The sequence below is a fragment of the Colletotrichum karsti genome (assembly GCF_011947395.1).
Source record: "Colletotrichum karsti strain CkLH20 chromosome Unknown Scaffold4, whole genome shotgun sequence".
Taxonomy (NCBI): Eukaryota; Fungi; Ascomycota; class Sordariomycetes; order Glomerellales; family Glomerellaceae; genus Colletotrichum; species Colletotrichum karsti.
The window spans coordinates 1381423-1397853 of record NW_024065904.1 but is presented as its reverse complement, the minus strand read 5'-3'; the positions used below and the strand labels follow the sequence as shown (position 1 = coordinate 1397853).

Here is a 16431-nt window from a genome sequence, read left to right as displayed (position 1 = left end):
GATGCAAATGGAAGAAGGCGCAAAACTTCCATCACGGTCGTTGCATGTTGGGATGAGCCCTGCTGCATGCCATGGCATGTACCAGCTGCCAATGCATATTTGCTTGGTGATTTGAACCGTACTTGTTCTTCGAGTTGCGATTCCCGGAATTCCTCTCTTATTACCCTGCGCTAAGACGACCTTTTCAAGGTCAGCTTACCATTCAAGAGAAGCCAAATCGACAAGCTGCAGAATGCCGTGTCATCCTGCAAAGAGCCGGCATTTGACCACAGCCTGCAGCGCGGTTTGCTCCGCTTACCCTCCAAAGCCTTTAAGCCTACAACCCTCACCGAACACTGAGACCTGGGCTTTCTTGCTCTATGGCTTAGTTCTCTGATCCTCGAAGGTGTTCCACGCTTCGCCTGTATCCTGCCGGGCATGTATTGCTCAATATTTCCTTCCAGATGTGTCGCCCAGCACTTTACTCCTGCGACGACTTCTTGTAGTCTTCCATGTCATCGGGGCGGCAGAGGACTTCCCTGCATGCCAGACAGCGTTCTCTGTCCCGATGTTAGCCGCCGCAGTGACGGACACATCGACATCTTTCCAGATGACGAAAAATGCCTCGAGCTTCGCGGATTTCGCGATTTCTTATCCTTGCCATGAAATCCAGGGGATGCGCCAGCGCCGACAAGTCAGAGACGGTTGAAGAGCAGACCTGCCCTAGATCTTTAGTCAGGATTAAGTTGGTCCATGAACGGCATAGCGTGACAGCCGATACCCCCAGCGGGAGTAGGCGCGGTGTTTCCTACCAAGCGCAGAGTCGTCCTTGTCGTTAGATCGTGGTTTGGCGATGCTGATGTCGCTTCTTCTCTCCTTCGGCCGCTAAGTGACCAAACTGCTTCTTTGCAGGATGCACAATTGCCATGCGCTGAGAGAGGCCGTGCACCAAGGGACGTGCACGCCCGAGATCTTGCTTACATAACAGCAAGCTCCACTTGGGCTGCCGAATAAATTTGCTGCAAAAATTTCTGCAGCTTCCTCCGAACACACTTCAAGGCATCATTTCCAACAACCCTCGGTGATCAGATGCGCCTGGATGACCAGAGTGTCGGTCTTATTTTAGACTGACGAGACTCGTCTTCTGAGGCCCGTCTGATCCCATAACCACAAAGGTATGCTTCGATCTCTTCCTCATTATCACCGTCCAAAAGATGAAAATCTTAAATCTTCCATAAAAATGATATCTATTTATATGATTATCGTTACACACACTGAAAATCCTGAACCGACAACTTCACACCTCACAATTGTTGCATCGTCTTCTTGGAACTGGTCAACTAACGAGGTCAAACAGGCAGACAGGTGGCTACTCTTCGTCTTTGACTTGATGTCAGTATGGTCTGGTGGAATGCGGCGTCGGTATAATGAGATGACCTTGATAGTCAATAATACATGCAGTTGCCAATGGCTTGCCATATATTCGTCTTGATCTGTACACCAATGTCATGAAATTCTGATTACGTCGTGGAGGCGGTCTAACTTGAGAACCCTGATCACATTATAATACACCGTTCATATGTTGCTGCTTCCATTCGACCGGGAGGCAAGTTCCTTCTTTTTTCCTACTTCGGTCGAGGCACCTCGTGGAGGAAAGTAGTCAGACAGACGGCAACCGCACCTTCCCACGCACGTTTCTCTTCGTTCCGTCCACTCGCGATACAATATGCCGCGCCTACTCAGCCGCCAGCGCCGGCTTCAACTCGCCATGGACAAGCCAAAGCCAACATGGTAAATCTTGCCCGCGGTGTTTCTCCATGACATCTGCTCAATGTTGGCGCTGGAAGACACATCCAGTTGCAGCTGTCTATCCCGGTCCAGCAGGTTTATATATATTCTCGCGACTCCCTACCTTTACCGAAACATCACCACCGAAGGCCTCCGCTTGCTACGAGGAGAAAGGCTTGCCAAAATTTTACACACATTGGTCAACAACAGAGCCCTTGCGTCGCTTATCGAGAAGATCAACTTCTTCCGTACCCCTCAAATTATAATCCCCTTTCCTACCGTTCGTTATAGAGAAACCTTCGCAGAGGCGGCACGTCGTATTCATATTGGCAGCAAGGGCTCTAGGTACTCGAGAGCGGAATCATTGAGTGCATGGCGCACATGATCGCGCCTTCAACACGCTCTACCTGCGCAGCTTTCAGTACCGTTTAGCGAATGACGAAGACTATGTCGTCTGGGCGGAACTGCTGGCAGCGGCGCTGGACACTCAACGGGAGGGGTGTCCACACCTGCGGAGAGTAGCCATCGGGTCGACTGGCGGGAACGTGCTAGACGCAGACTGGCTCCTCCAGCTGTCGTTCGACGCGGCTCCCGACATTCAGGAGCTGACGTTGGATGGCTTGTTCGAGGTGCCCTCGCCCAACGAGCAATTCCAGCGCCTCGAAACCTTACAGCTCTCTGACCAGATCCTTTTCACCGATAAGCTATCCTGAACTCAGAATCTTCGCCCTAACGTATACCCGGTTCAAAGGAACAGAACAACACGTCGATCCTCAAGGGGTGGTTGATATACTCGAGTCACTTGCGGGACAGCTTACTGAGCTTCGGCTGAGACCTTCGGGCATGATATTACGCCCATGGGTCCCCCTTCCCGAACGTCCCACGAACGTTTCGCTATCATTCAGAAGCCTCCGAGCTTTGGACGTCCTCAAAGTTGACGCAGCGTGCTATTGGCCGGTTTGTTTGTCCCGTGATGAAATACCAGTGATACTCCTTTGGGGAAAGGCTGGCTGTCTGGTTGAAAGCCTCCCGACCGGGCTGAGGGAACTCACCTTCGCCGCGATAGATGAGGACGATAGGTTCGTCGAAGGGGGCACATTACACACAATGACGCGTGAGAGAAGGAAGTCGCCCAAACTCAACCAGGAGGATGGAGATGATCTCGACGAGTACGACCGCGAACACAGCATTGACGGCCTCGTGGGATTTGCGCGCCGAGTCAAGCAGCACTGTCCGCGACTACAATCCTTGAGATATGGCTTCAATCCGAAATTCGACGCCTGCTTAAAAAGGGAGCTGCGCAAGCTGTGACGCGTTTTCGCAGAGGAAGGAATTTCGTTCTCTTCGGAATCGTTGTATCCCCAGCTGAACCATGGGGATGACGACAAGGACGACATGGACAGCAAGGACGATAAGGATGATGACTCAGAACGATTGGCCCTAAAAGCAATGAGGACGATGGGGCTATCAAGCAGATGAGATGTTCCAACCTGGAAGTAAAGAGGATAAGGTAACAGCGTCTGACTGATAATGAGGATGAGGAAGATCACGAAAAGTCAATGATCTCCTCAAGAAAACAACAGCAGCAGGACTATCAAAATAGAATAACCACTTTACACATATAGGAAAAAACCTGTCCTGAAATCGATTTAGATCAGTTTTCGACTAAAATAACCAAGTGGGTACTTGTTCACCTTCCTGGTTGATTGCGATGCGTGTATGGGAGAAATATATATGCTATTAAAGCCGAGCCGCAGCCGACTTGTTAGTTCAGCTTCTTCGTCTTATATATCCATCTTTCACCCGTCGTCCTCTTTCAAGTACTCGTCATCGAAATAGGATATAGAGCGTTCTAAACATGTGACCTCGGACTTAACTTCCATCAAACAACAGAAGTACACTAGAGGACATGCTTCCATCAGACCCCACACGACACCAGAACACATAGCTTCCGTGCCAGTCAAGCTGAGCAGTTCACTAACCACAAAATCCCCTCCTTTATTGAAAGTTGTCCTAATTCTACTTAGCTTGAATACCTAGATTATGTTGGGGAGATGAAAAGTATGTCGAGTGAATTGCTGGATAAGCACGGCTTCATGCTCGTTCCCAATGTCAGCACATTTGCATTCGTGAAACGGGTTATCATCAGAAGTGCCCGGCGTAAGGCAAGTCGACTGTCCAGCAGCCAAGAAAACACCGTAATTGGTATAAAAGCCAACGTAGACCAATGACAACGTTTCTGTAGGCAAAGAAGCGTGTACTCCTCTTCTGAGATGTTCCAAAACGAGACGTGCCACACCCGAGAAGAACCCGCAGAACCGAGCATGTCACAATTCTCCCAGAATCTCAATCCCATCTCTCATACCGATCCCTCGCTCGTCATCCCCTGTCAAGTATTCCAGAATAATCCCCATCGAAGAAGAGTCTGGAGCTTTGCAACCTTGGCCATCTTCTTCCCTATCGCATTCATCATCCTGACTGCACGACAACAATCTCGACGCCTCGACCGGACGTACCCGGTTGCCCCGAGAGCTCGATCTATTCACCGTACTCCGGGAAGATTTATTTAGCCAGGCCTAAGAGTGTGTATATATACCCGTCAGATCACCGTCGAACCTCTGTGTAGAACAAGGAACACCTCAGGCTGTATAAGATCAGCGGTACTGATACCCAGAACTCTTTTTCTCCGCAAGGTGGCTTCAGACATCGCCGCTGTGTCCACACCACATCGGGTATAGAAAACGACATGCTTCATTTCATACCTTGCATCTTCCGTCAACGGCAAATTTCCCGGATACGGCACGTTGACGTCGATGTTCCACACAACTTCAGAATATTGCTCCGTCGCTTGGTTATCTCTCCGCAAATATGCGACAGACCACAGAAACGCGGGATGAACAGCACCGTGAGCTTAGAGGACGATTCTAGATCGCTCCGCCGGCCTGCAAGGAGTGATACTCTTGTCCGACGCTCATTTGGGCTTGTTATTCAGTCACCACAATCCCGAAAGAGGACTGTAGTCACGTTGGTGTGAAAATCTAAATGAGACGTGGAATCTCACTATTTGTAGCATTTCCGCCGGTGTAAAGGACAGCCTCTGGAAAATCACCTCCACAGGGCCTTACCAGCACGGTTAGAGTGAACATTGCCAATGCGTTTCTACCTCACTTACACCCACGAAACAGAGAATGACAGCTCGAACCAGAGGGTATTCCAATCTATCCGTCCGTAGCTAAATGAAGCCATGGTGCATTCACACAAATTACTTTTGGTTTTCCATCTTCCCCCCTCCCTACCCTCCCCTTCGATCCGCCCCAACGCCATCGCAATGCATTAGTGACCAAGAAGAGAATCAAATGTCGACGGGTTTCTGACAATCTCCTCCTCCTTTTCCCTCCCCCTCCTCCTCCGTGGTGACATACGAGATCCATTCCAGCTCGTTCCATCAATCTTTCTATCAAATGTACAATCCCCATTCTCTGGTTCCAATAGAGTTGGTCGGCCAATCGGTCTTCGTCAGTGTGGAAGACATCACCCAATATACGACAAGACTCAAACAGACCCCATCATCAAAGTCTCAACCATGCCCCCCGTCTCGCACGCCATCTGCGCCTTCTCGACCTCGTTCACGACCCTCCTCCTGAGCATCTTGAACCCCTCGAGCAGCTCGGTGCTGGCGGACGCGTACTCGGCGTACAGCTCGACGAGCAGCAGCCCGACCTCGACGCACACGCTGACGTAGCGCGGGTCGATGATGTGGTTGCACGTCCACTTCAGGACGGGCTGCACCGTCCTCTCGTTGCGGCCCTCGAGCGCCTCCCGCACCGCCGACCGGTGCCGCAGCGCCGTCAGGCACGTCAGCACCGCCAGCGGCGAGTGCTCCTTGCCCTGCGGGTCCAGCACGCGGTCCAGCGCGCTCGCGTACCGCCCGTGCCGGAGCGCCTTCTGCCACGCGTTCTCCCGCGCCCGGACGGCCCGCGGGTCCTGCGCGACGATCACCTCGGCCTGGCCCTCGCCGAGGGCCTCGAGGCGGCGGTGGGCCGCGGCCTTGCGCTTCTTGCCGCGCGTGCGGGCGTCGTGCTGGTCGAGGGTGCCGGCGACGAGGGCGGCCATCTCGCGCTCGCGCTCCCTCTGGCGGGTGGCCTCGGGCCCCGTGAGGCGGGTGCGGACGGAGAGGACGCCGGACTGCATGCCGACGACGAGGTGGCGGTCGGCGTGGTCCGGGGAGTCGGAGGCGGAGAGGACGCGGAGGGAGAGGATGGGGGAGGGGTACTTCGTGCTGGAGACGACGTTCCAGGCGGTGGTCTCGAAGACCTTGACGTGGCCGTCGAGGCCGCCAGAGACGAGGCGGGTGCCGCCCGAGGCGAGGCTGAGGGAGGTGACGGTCTTTTGGTGGTTGGCGATCTGGTGGACGGGGCGGGCGGCGACGAGGTCGAGGACGGAGACGGTGGGGCCGGAGGCGGCGAGGAGGGTCGTGCCGGAGGAGAGGGGGAGGACGGCCTCGACGGGGGCGGCGTGCTTGAAGGTCATGACGGGGGAGGAGTTGCCTATCCTGGGGTCCCAGATCTTGACGGTGGAGTCGTAGGAGCCGGAGACGATCATGTTGCCGTTGCTGCCGCCGCCGCCGGCCGTGGCGGGGAAGAACTCGGCGCAGCGGACGTAGTCCTGGTGGCCGACGAAGGTGTGCGTGGGGTCGTTGGCGGTGAGGTCCCAGAGGCGGACGGTCTTGTCGTCGGAGGCGGAGAGCAGGGTGGTGGGACTGGCGTCGCTGAAGCGCGTCGTCCAGACGGGCTGGCGGTGGGTGGTCCAGGTCTTGAGGATGCTGCGGGAGTGGGTGTCGAAGACCTGCATGCGGCCGGTGTCCTCGGCGGCGACGAGGATCTTGCCGTCGCGGCGCAGGGAGCCGGAGCGGGCGACGTCGGCGAAGCGCGTGATTGTCTTTTCGAGCTTGCGGGTGCGCGACGAGTAGAGCTGGACGCGGGTGCCGGTGGTGACGGCGAAGAGGCCGTCGGAGGAGGTCGACGAGATGTGGGTGATCGGGTACGAGGTCGGCGAGGGGATCTGCAGCTGGTTCTTGAAGGACTTCCAGTAGCGCTGCTCGGCCGTGACGGGCGTCGGTCCCGAGGGCAGCTTCACCTGCGGGAGGGGTCCCACGGGGGCTGCCATTTTGACCGAGATTGTGGGTGTGCTTCTTTTTGTTGAGTTTGGTGTGTCGCGGGTGGTAGGAGGTCAATTGGGGTGGTAGTTGTTGGGTGCGGCGCGCAACGTGAGGGTATCGTCGTGATGGACGTGAATATTTTTTTGGAGGTTTGGAGCTACTGCCAAAGGAAAGAAAAAAAAGATTGTCAATTGAGAATTTCTTTGGAGGCTAAGCTTGTTTAGGACTAGCGGATACCCCACGTTCGCGATAAGATAAGCCGCGGGGCCTGGGGCGTCACTGGAATTTCTTCAGAGAGCTGAGAGGAATAGGTTAAGCTTATGAGAGATGATCGAAGGTAATTTCAAAAGATGAACTCGCGACATAAAGATGCGTTCTTGTCTTTCTTTTAATAACGCTAGACATATACCAAAAAAATTGAAGTGTTTCGTGAAATGGAACCCGCTGTCCTCAACTGTGCTCAAAAACACCGGGTTCTGGCAGAAGACATCCACTGCCCATTCAAACATGTTGTTGGAATCCATGATAAAAAGCTCCTTTTCAAACCCAAATCTTCGTCTACGTTCATCATTACTAAATCTTCGTCCAGGCTGCTTGACTATCCTCAATCCTCACTATAGATGTATACAGACCGAACAACTCTCCAACATGCAATCTGCCACAAGGCAGACCAAACCGCCAAGTAACCACATCCATTCCCAACCAAACATCAAGAACCGACAATCGAACACTCACTCGGTTCAGCACAAACAATACACATTTTTACCTTCCCCAAGCCACTCTTGGCCCACGATATCCCCCCCTCAAAAACTCCATTCTGCCGGTCTCACAACGGCATGGACCATTTCGCGCATAACCACACGCCCCCTCGCCCGTCATCCTGCATCCCAAAAGCCAAAAACAGACGCAACCTCGAAACCTACCTAAGGTAAGGTAAGGTAGCTACAGCTCTCGCTCACCGCTTGAAAATTCCAAAACTCGAGATAAGTCATGTGTCACGTCCCGTCCGTCACCGTACCGCCGCCTCAACTATCCTCCCGCAACGCCTTGACTTCCAGTTGTAGGTCCCTGCCTCGGAACGCGCATGGAACGGATCGGACGGTGAGATCACCAAGTACTGACCTACTTATAAGAACATCTCTCCGATTCTCGGAGGGCGCTCCGTCGGATGTTTCTGTTTCCTGTCGGGCTGGGCATCAAAACTATAAAAAACAGGAAGAGAGAAAATTTTGATAAAACTCTAAACGGGACAAACAGCTGTTTCTCCAAACGTTTGTTACGCCCAAACCAAAAAAGGTCTTGGCAAAAAGTCACGATCTGTCCGTACTGCCACCGCAAACGCCCAGCGAACGGTCACGCGTCAAAACGGTAGGACTGCGAGATGTCGTATGTCCGCGCAGCCAAACGTCCACTCGCCAGCTTGGCAGTGAGAATGACGTCGATGTGCATATCTCACGAGGCTGTACACTCATGCACGAAGAGGCAATGTTGAAAAATGTTTGAACCTTCTTTAATTCTCATTGACCCATAATAACCATATTCTGATCTATGCAACACGCTAAAAGCATATTCAAATGACGCGAAGTCTTGAACGGGGTATACCATCCACTCTCTTAATCGTCCCCTTTACTGCTCGACGGAACCGTAAATAGTCTCCATCATAATACCTGAGAATGGAATTAGTACGACGTTAATGTTTGTGAAGTAGTCATCAAGGACTTACCAGTAATCCTGTAAGGGTCGGCATTTGAGGCGGGGCGACGGTCCTCGAAGTAACCGTAGCCCTTGGCAGCGCACTCTCTGGGGATACGGATGGAAGCACCACGGTTGGCAACTCCGTAAGAGAACTGGTCGATGGAGCCCGTCTCGTGGCGACCAGTGAGACGCTTCTCGTTGCCGACACCGTAGACGGCAATGTGCTCCTTGTGGCGGCCCTCAAGCTTCTTGATGGCGGCCTCGATGTGCTTCATGCCACCCTCAACACGCATCTCCTTGGTGGAGAAGTTGCTGTGGAGACCGGCACCGTTCCAGTCACCGGGGATCGGCTTAGGATCGACGGAGACCTTGGCGCCGAACTCCTCGGCAATGCGGGCAAGGAGGAAGCGAGCGAGCCACAGGTGGTCACCCATCTCGATGCCGACGCAGGGGCCGATCTGGTACTCCCACTGAGCGGGCATGACCTCGGCGTTGGTGCCGGAGATCTTGATGCCCGAGTACAAGCAGGCCTTGTAGTGGGCGTCGACGATGTCGCGCTGGACGACCTTGCCGGCACCGACACCGCAGTAGTAGGGGCCCTGGGGGGCGGGGAAACCGTTAGAAGGCCAGCCGAAGGGGCGGTTGCTGAGGTCGAGGAGAGTGTACTCCTGCTCGAGACCGAACCAGGGCTCGTGGGCGGCGTGAGCCTCCATTAGCTTGGCGCACTCATGCCTGTAGTTGTACTTGTTGGGGGTGCCGTCGGCGTTCCAGCATTCGGAGAGAACGAGGATGTTGGGGGATCCGCGGAAAGGGTCGGGGAAGACAGCAACGGGCTTCAGGTAGACGTCAGAGTTATCGCCGGGGGCCTGGCCGGTTGAGGAGCCGTCGAAGTTCCACATAGGAAGATCTTCGGGGGTGTAGTCCTTCTCCTTGAGTGTCTGGAGCGCACATGGTTAGCATCTGTGAATGTGGCGTTGTGATGCAACAGTGAATAGCAAGTGCTCGGCGTGGCCAACTTTGGCTCCGCGAGGCTGACATCATGCGGTGCTCCTTGTCGTCGAACTGACGATATCTCGGCGGGCCAGCTCCAGTCGCCAAAGGGTCTTGGACCCATTGTCTGTGGGGACATGGCCACAATCGCATTGCGCCGGCGGCTGGTCAACGGGGTAAAAGCACACGCCCGGCGGCGAGCACTCGACAAAAGGTTGCTCGACTTGCTAGACCTCCAATACCCGAGCTGCCGCGTTCAACCCTGCAGCTGGAGGTAAGACAAAGCATGAAGTCGATGGACCAGTCGGGTATGGTGGGGTTCCTTGCAGAGCCGAGTCGTGTGTCATCCTGTCAGCCAGCGCCGAGCAGCCAGCAGAAGCCAGCTTTGCCAGGCGAAGACCTGAGCAGGTACGTACACCGACGACCATCCAACACCCGCGGGGCAGGCGGTGTTTTGACCCCCGCCAAGCCCCCAGTGCTTTCCCGTTGCCGTCACCTGCTGCAGCAACCCGCCTATTTTCAGCCCGGGGCAGGATCGGAGACACCCCGAGGGGACGATTCCTAAAAAAACACGGGGCCGCTTCCCCAGCTTTGTCGCGCCCGTCGCCGCAGATGAAGAGAAGCATTGAGGAATGCATGCTGCGACGCGTCGCGAGCTAAAGCTGGAATAGGCTGGACCCATTGTCGTCTAAAGGATTCTCCGGCTGAAGCAAGGCGGGCGTTTTGCGGGCACCAGACCAGGCCGGCAACAGAAAGAAATGACCAAAACGGAATAAGAGGATGAGAGGCGGCTTATCAGGATAACATACCCTTGACTTGGAGCGGGTCTCTCCATCAGCATCGATCCAGATGTACTCGGCCATGATCTGGCCCTTCTGGTCGAGCTTCAGGTACTTGGCCAACTAGACTGAGAGTCAGCATAATTGTTCTTTTGTGGTATTCGGGGCTGATGCTGAGATCAGCTCGGGGGAGGGTTTCTCACGGCATTGGGCTTGGAAGTGAAAGCGTCTTCTGTCGCCTGTTGAAAATCCATGTTAGCGCATGTCCGTACTCTGATTCGAGGGGCCGGCCAGCTTCGAGAGTGCCAGACCGGAGAGCATGACGTTAGAGCCGTCTGCAGGTAGACATACCATTTTTGCGGTTTGTGTGTGATAAGATGGGTAGAAAAGGGAAGAAGTTGAAAATCGAACTGAGCCGGGTCAATCGAAATCAGAAGAAAGGTTCAAGCAGGTAGATAGATCTGAGGATCTAGGTAAATAGGAAGACGAGAGGATGTAGATGTAGTATGAGAATGAAAAGTAAAAGAAGACACGATAAGAGAATCGACGCTGGGGCGGTTGAGGGTTTTATGGTTTCGCTGCCCGTGTCCGGTGGAAGGCGTGGGCTGGGCGGCCGTGGATGTGTAGACTGTAGACTGGCGGCGATGAGTCCTTACCCAGCTATCTCTTGGGAGGTATATTGCGTACCTGATCCCGCCAGGTACCGTCGAGATACTTGGGATGACCGCATGTTGCCTCGTGTGTCCTTTGATAGCGGCGGTACAGAATCGTACAGCGAGGGTAGGTACTGCCGTACTTCCATCCATTGATGGAGCTGGCTCACCGGGCTGGGAAATGGGTAACTGGAACTGGAAACTGGGCTCCTTCCCTCCACTGCGGTGCACCTTGCGCCTTCGCCCGCGAATGGCACTGGTGACTGGTTCAAGTCTGGTCTGCTCTCAGCCCAAGATAAGGCCTGCCCATCATGGCTGCAGGGGTGTGGCTGGCACGGCTGGCCCTCTGGCCTTCTGGTATCGATTATGGTGGGGTTAGGAGGGGTGGGTGTGGTGGGGTGTGGACCCGGAAACATGTGCTCTTTGATTCGCTCGCCAACGCTGAGTTTGGGGGTCCACAGATACATTGCCATTTCGGACGTGCCTCTCACAGTCTCACAGTGCTCTCAGGGTCCCGGGAAAGCCTAAAAACACTGACTTTTATTCCTCGTCAGGAGGGCATCTCCCGCTGTATCATGGCACAGCACCGTACTGCCTTCGTCATACGCACCGTCATCATCAACACATACCCGGTCAACACTCCTGCACCAACGGCCATCATGTCTCCAAGGGAAACGGAAATGCGACGGGCGGACCTTTCACCCCTAAGGGTATCGTCGACCTCATCCTCTCTTCTTGCAGATTTGCTCCTCTTTGGCCTCCATCTGGGTGGTTTTGTTCTGTCAACCCTAGTCCCCAAGAGTCAGAGACCGCTGATAGGAAAATAAAATCAGAAACAAAAGGCCAAGGGTCGAGAAAAAATTGTCCAACGTGTGACGATGATTTCGATATGCGCAACAAGGGCATCAGTCTCCAGGACCCGGCCGGAGCCAGTAAGCTCTCGCCGGAGGCAGCCCGGCTGATACTGCGGTACGCGGTACGAGAACTAACAGCATTCCAGAACGTAAGGTGAAGGTACTTAGCCAACAATGAAGAAAAGGAAAACGCAAAAAGACGGGAGTGACACAGACATGTCGTCGTGTACTGCGAGTACTCGATACCGCTCCCACGTCAGGTACATGCGATCCCGCGCCTCGAGGCCCCTCCAAATTCGCCATCTCTCAACGCGGGGTACGTATCGGTACATTGTGCCTCGACTCGGTCCACTGTTACTATCCTTGGATCTGCTCGTGTGTGTGTGTGTCGCGACTTGCCCGCTCGCCCGTCGTCCCGTACCCGGCCAGTCGCCATCGCCGTCGCCTTCGCCGCCGCTGTCGCTGTAGTGCTCTCACTGCGCGCGCTGTATTAGTAGCGTAGCTGCTCAGGCCAACGTGTGGTGGTGGCTGTGGCTCCCGCCGTCTAGCGACGATTTAGACAGCTGATGTGAAGTGAATGAATGTGATATTCCTGGTGTCAGTTCAACTCTTGTTCCAGACCGCCTGCGAGCGGCAGCTCCTGTAACTCTAGCTCCCAGAAACGGCCGCTCATGAGTAAGAATATCACCTTTTCCACCACTTACTTGCATCCGCTTGGCTCGTTCCTGCGTGCCAGAGTTTCGTCCCATGCCCGTCTCCAGAACTCATCTCAGCATTCCAGACAGTTCTCTAGTCAGAACCTGCCGTGAAAGAGACACGATTCTCACAACCGGCTCCGTCAACTCGGTCATTCCCCCGCGTTCACGGAAGACCAAAAAAAGACTAGACAGGCCTGAACCCTCGTCTGGCGGTTGTGAATACCCCGAGAGAGGCAGAGACCGTCGCTTGCACTCTGGTTCCACGCCGACGATCGCCTGGCCATATTGCGACAACCTGCATATTCCTGGCGCTGATTTCTCGGAGCTTTGTGCGCTCTCACTTGGCTCTTGGGGGTATCGTGAGGTACCGAGACCTTGACTTCGTCTTTGACCTTGACTTTGGCGACCCCCCCGCTAGAGGACCCTGGAAGACGAGACATCGTGGTGGCCCAGCCACTCATCATCTGAGGTCTCATCTCATCAGCCCCGATATCGAAACGGCAATCCATCGCACAAAATCCTTTCATCCCGCCCAGCGCAACTCGTCGCGACGACACACGCACATGCGCTAATTCTCCATCCTCATCAATCTCCCACCCTTGCCATGGCTATGCCTGCGGGCGGCACAGGTAAGGAGTTGCTTCCTTCGTCCTATCTGTCTTGTTGGCCAGACTGGAAGCTCCGATATCTGCCAACGGCTGACGGGAGAGCTCTGTCGTTCCACGAAAAATTTGCCGTGTCCCGGCAGTGATGTCCTGACCACCCTCAACTCAATTCAACGTCGGACTGTCTCGCGTTTGTGCGTCTCCTTTTGTGCGCCTGTAACCCCTCGGTGGGGTTTATCCTGCAACTTCGATACCTCTTGAAGGTATCTATACCGTCTCTTGACGTCCCAATTAGAACCATACAAAGCCGTCCGTCACATTTTCCACTCTCAGCCATCGACACAATTCGACCCATGTGTGATGCGGCGGCGAGGGGCAAATGTGGGGTTATCGTTGCTTCGGTCTGGACGTAGGTACTCCGGAACCCAAGAGGTGTGATCTGGGAGCTTGGTCAGTGCGATGGCTTCGTTTGTCGGTATCCTGTGAGCGACGTCGAGTTTACAACACGTATCGAGTCATTTGGGGGATTCAAGGGAACCCCATATCGCTTTCACTCCGACAGCGGGACGGATATCTTCCCCAAACCTTCGGGAATCGCTAGCAGCAGATAGGCCTTCCGGCCAATATTCGAGCTTCTTTTCGTCAGCGAACCCCCAAACTCTGGCTCCACGAAATGACCATGTCGAAGCTATCTCCGGAGGGACAGCCAACCCGCATGGGTATGGCCCTGTTGCCCTGCCGTGGCCCGTTTCTGCAAGCCTTAAGTGGTGAGTATCTGGCTGATATGCAGCCCCAAACGTCCAAGAGACTGCAGCATGTACAACGCTGGAGCCGCCCAGCCAGGAGGAAAGTTGCTGATTTGACGCGGCTGACCTTGAAAAAGCCTTCGTCACCGAAATCACCTCATGCTTCTTGAGGTTCCTCGACAAGATCGAGATGCTGTCCTGTCGTTGGGTCGGTCGAGTCTCCAGTCAGTCATATCAAACACACATGCCCCTCCGATTGTGGCGTATCAAGATTGCTCCCACTCCCCCGCAAATCAGCACGCGACGTAGTGAGACCCATACGCGGCGGTAGGTGTACTCGCAGGCGGTATCCGTACGGATAGACAATTACCCCCCAACACAACACTGTCGTCCCAACAGGCGGCGCGTAGTCCGTGGGAATTTGTCGGGCATCGTGTATCCTGGGATGTCGCTTGCCGTTGCCGCTCGCAGACGGAAGTTCAAGTAAAACTTTGATGATTCCATTATGGAACTTGTTCTCCAGATGTGACCTGCAGGAGACCTCCATCTCGGGTGTCCCCAAACCATCAAGTGTGGGACGCTAGTGGGCGGACGGCGCATTTGCATTGCTGGCTTATCGTCGGGCGCTGATTGGTTGGCGTCCAAGTGCAGAATAATTGAATTCTCTCAAGAGCTGTTTCGGTTCCGCGGTCTCCTTAAAGACAGACATTAATCGCTCAGGAGCTCCCGAATGTCTGTTACGCCGTCGACAGCTAAGCAGATTTCCCTCCCTCGTCATTCGCAACTCCAGGTGACCTGCCACGATGCGCAACTTCACGGGGTGTCGTTGGCCTCGGTGAAGTGTGTGACTGAGAAGCTTACTCGGTGGAGAGAGCGGCAGCAGTGACATGGGGTCGCTGCGAACCAGACGTGCAGGCAAAGGTACCACTCCGTCCGGCGCAGAGAAAACGATTGTCCACGGGCTAGTGCCGCAATGTTGGATTCTCGGAAATGTGGATTGAGCAGCCATGTTGGGTTGGGCGCCGGCCCGGCGGGGAGGGGTGAGGGTGGAATCGTGGATGGGATGTTGCGGTCGGTTGATTGACAAGGACTCTGCAGAATCTGCCACTTTCCCAAGGGTCGCCGAGACCGGGCATGGAACACGGCAACGGCAGGCGCTTTTGCGGACGGCTTGACGGCTGTGCCGACCGGACAAGGCCGCGATGTCCGTATCCCACATCGGCAATCCCATCGACAAAAGCCCCATACCGACCGATTCTTTCCTGCGCTTGCGACGCGACCTCGTCTGAGGCAGGACTTCTTTGACCGCACGACGACGAACGTGTCTCCTTCCGTCATTTCCTCTTGTCCTTTTTCTCGAACGCATGCGAAAAGTCGTCATTTCCCATCGTCCGAACTCTCTGAACGACGAGAATTCGCCGGTCTCATCGCTGAGTGGTTGGCGTTGACACACAGTTATTGTCTGATTGGTCGGCTGCCACCCGCCACGATCGGGACTTGGCTGAACACTGCCGGGGCACCTGGGCGAGGACATGCCAGGGCCCCGATCGAGTCTCTCACGAGATCAGAATGACGTCTTTGGGAAGGTCGATTGGGTTCTCGACGATCAAAAAATGGCGGCGATACCATCATGGCGACGGGTGTGACCTCGCTCAAGACCCAAAACGGCTGCGAGAGGCCATTCGGGGTGTCTCGGCCGGAGGACAAGGCCGCTTCCGTGACGTCGGCCACGGCCCACGGCAAGTGTCGGAGGGGGCCTCGACTCGACGTGGAGACAAAAAAACCACAGAACTCGGGGTCTTGTGTCGCTGGAGCTACTGGGTAGTCGGGAGCCTTCTTTCAGGATGATGCGTCTCGGCGCGGCAAGCGCCACATCACATGGATTGATGGAGAGACCGACGGCGAGAAGCCGAAGGTATTGCACATGCGCCGGTACAGGACTTGGTTCAGGCCATTGTTCAGGCTCATGCCCGGGCCTGAGCAAACGACACGAGCCCACAGCAGGGCGCAGTCGACATCGCGAACCGGGTTGAGTCAGACTGGACTCGTGTTCGGCCGGCGGCGGCTCTTGGTTATTTTCGGACTATCGTCCCGGGAAGAGCGGTGGGCGATAAGGTGAGGCTCCTCAAGAGGGTGTTCTGGAACGTGAAGGTATTGGATCCATGAACCAGTGGCTGTGGTACCTGGCGTTGCGAGGCAAGGCACTGAAAGGACTGGGGCTGCATAGTTTGGATCTGACTTGTGATTCCGAGAAGGTGTCACATTTGGAGAAAACAGTGGACTGTCGCTAGTGCGCCGTCTTCTACATGCACACTGTGCAAAATAGGGGTTGGCTGGGTGAGGAGGCAACTGCACCTCCCCGCCTCGACGGTCGTTCCTTCCTGTAGGAGCTGACACCAACAGGGTCACATGACATTTTTGGATATTGAAGGAAGCTGCGATTAAGACTGAAATGGAAAGTACGATTTTGCGCGCGCCCTTGGACC

The 16431-nt window shown here is 54.9% G+C and overlaps 2 protein-coding genes across 2 annotated transcripts; both read right to left on the bottom strand.

The window, feature by feature from the left end:
* Positions 1-5319: 5319 nt before the first annotated feature.
* On the bottom strand, positions 5320-6933 carry CkaCkLH20_01943 (WD domain-containing protein; the record flags this gene model as incomplete). The annotated part of the gene is made up of 1 exon (XM_038884662.1): positions 5320-6933. One exon carries the CDS (start codon positions 6931-6933, stop codon positions 5320-5322), a length of 1614 nt encoding a protein of 537 aa, XP_038750362.1.
* A 1618-nt stretch (positions 6934-8551) lies between these two features.
* Positions 8552-10743, bottom strand: CkaCkLH20_01942 (glutamine synthetase; the record flags this gene model as incomplete). Its single annotated transcript, XM_038884661.1, has 5 exons — positions 8552-8592; positions 8649-9558; positions 10420-10512; positions 10593-10621; positions 10662-10743. 5 exons carry the CDS (start codon positions 10741-10743, stop codon positions 8552-8554), a joined length of 1155 nt encoding a protein of 384 aa, XP_038750361.1.
* Between the last annotated feature and the right edge of the window lie 5688 nt (positions 10744-16431).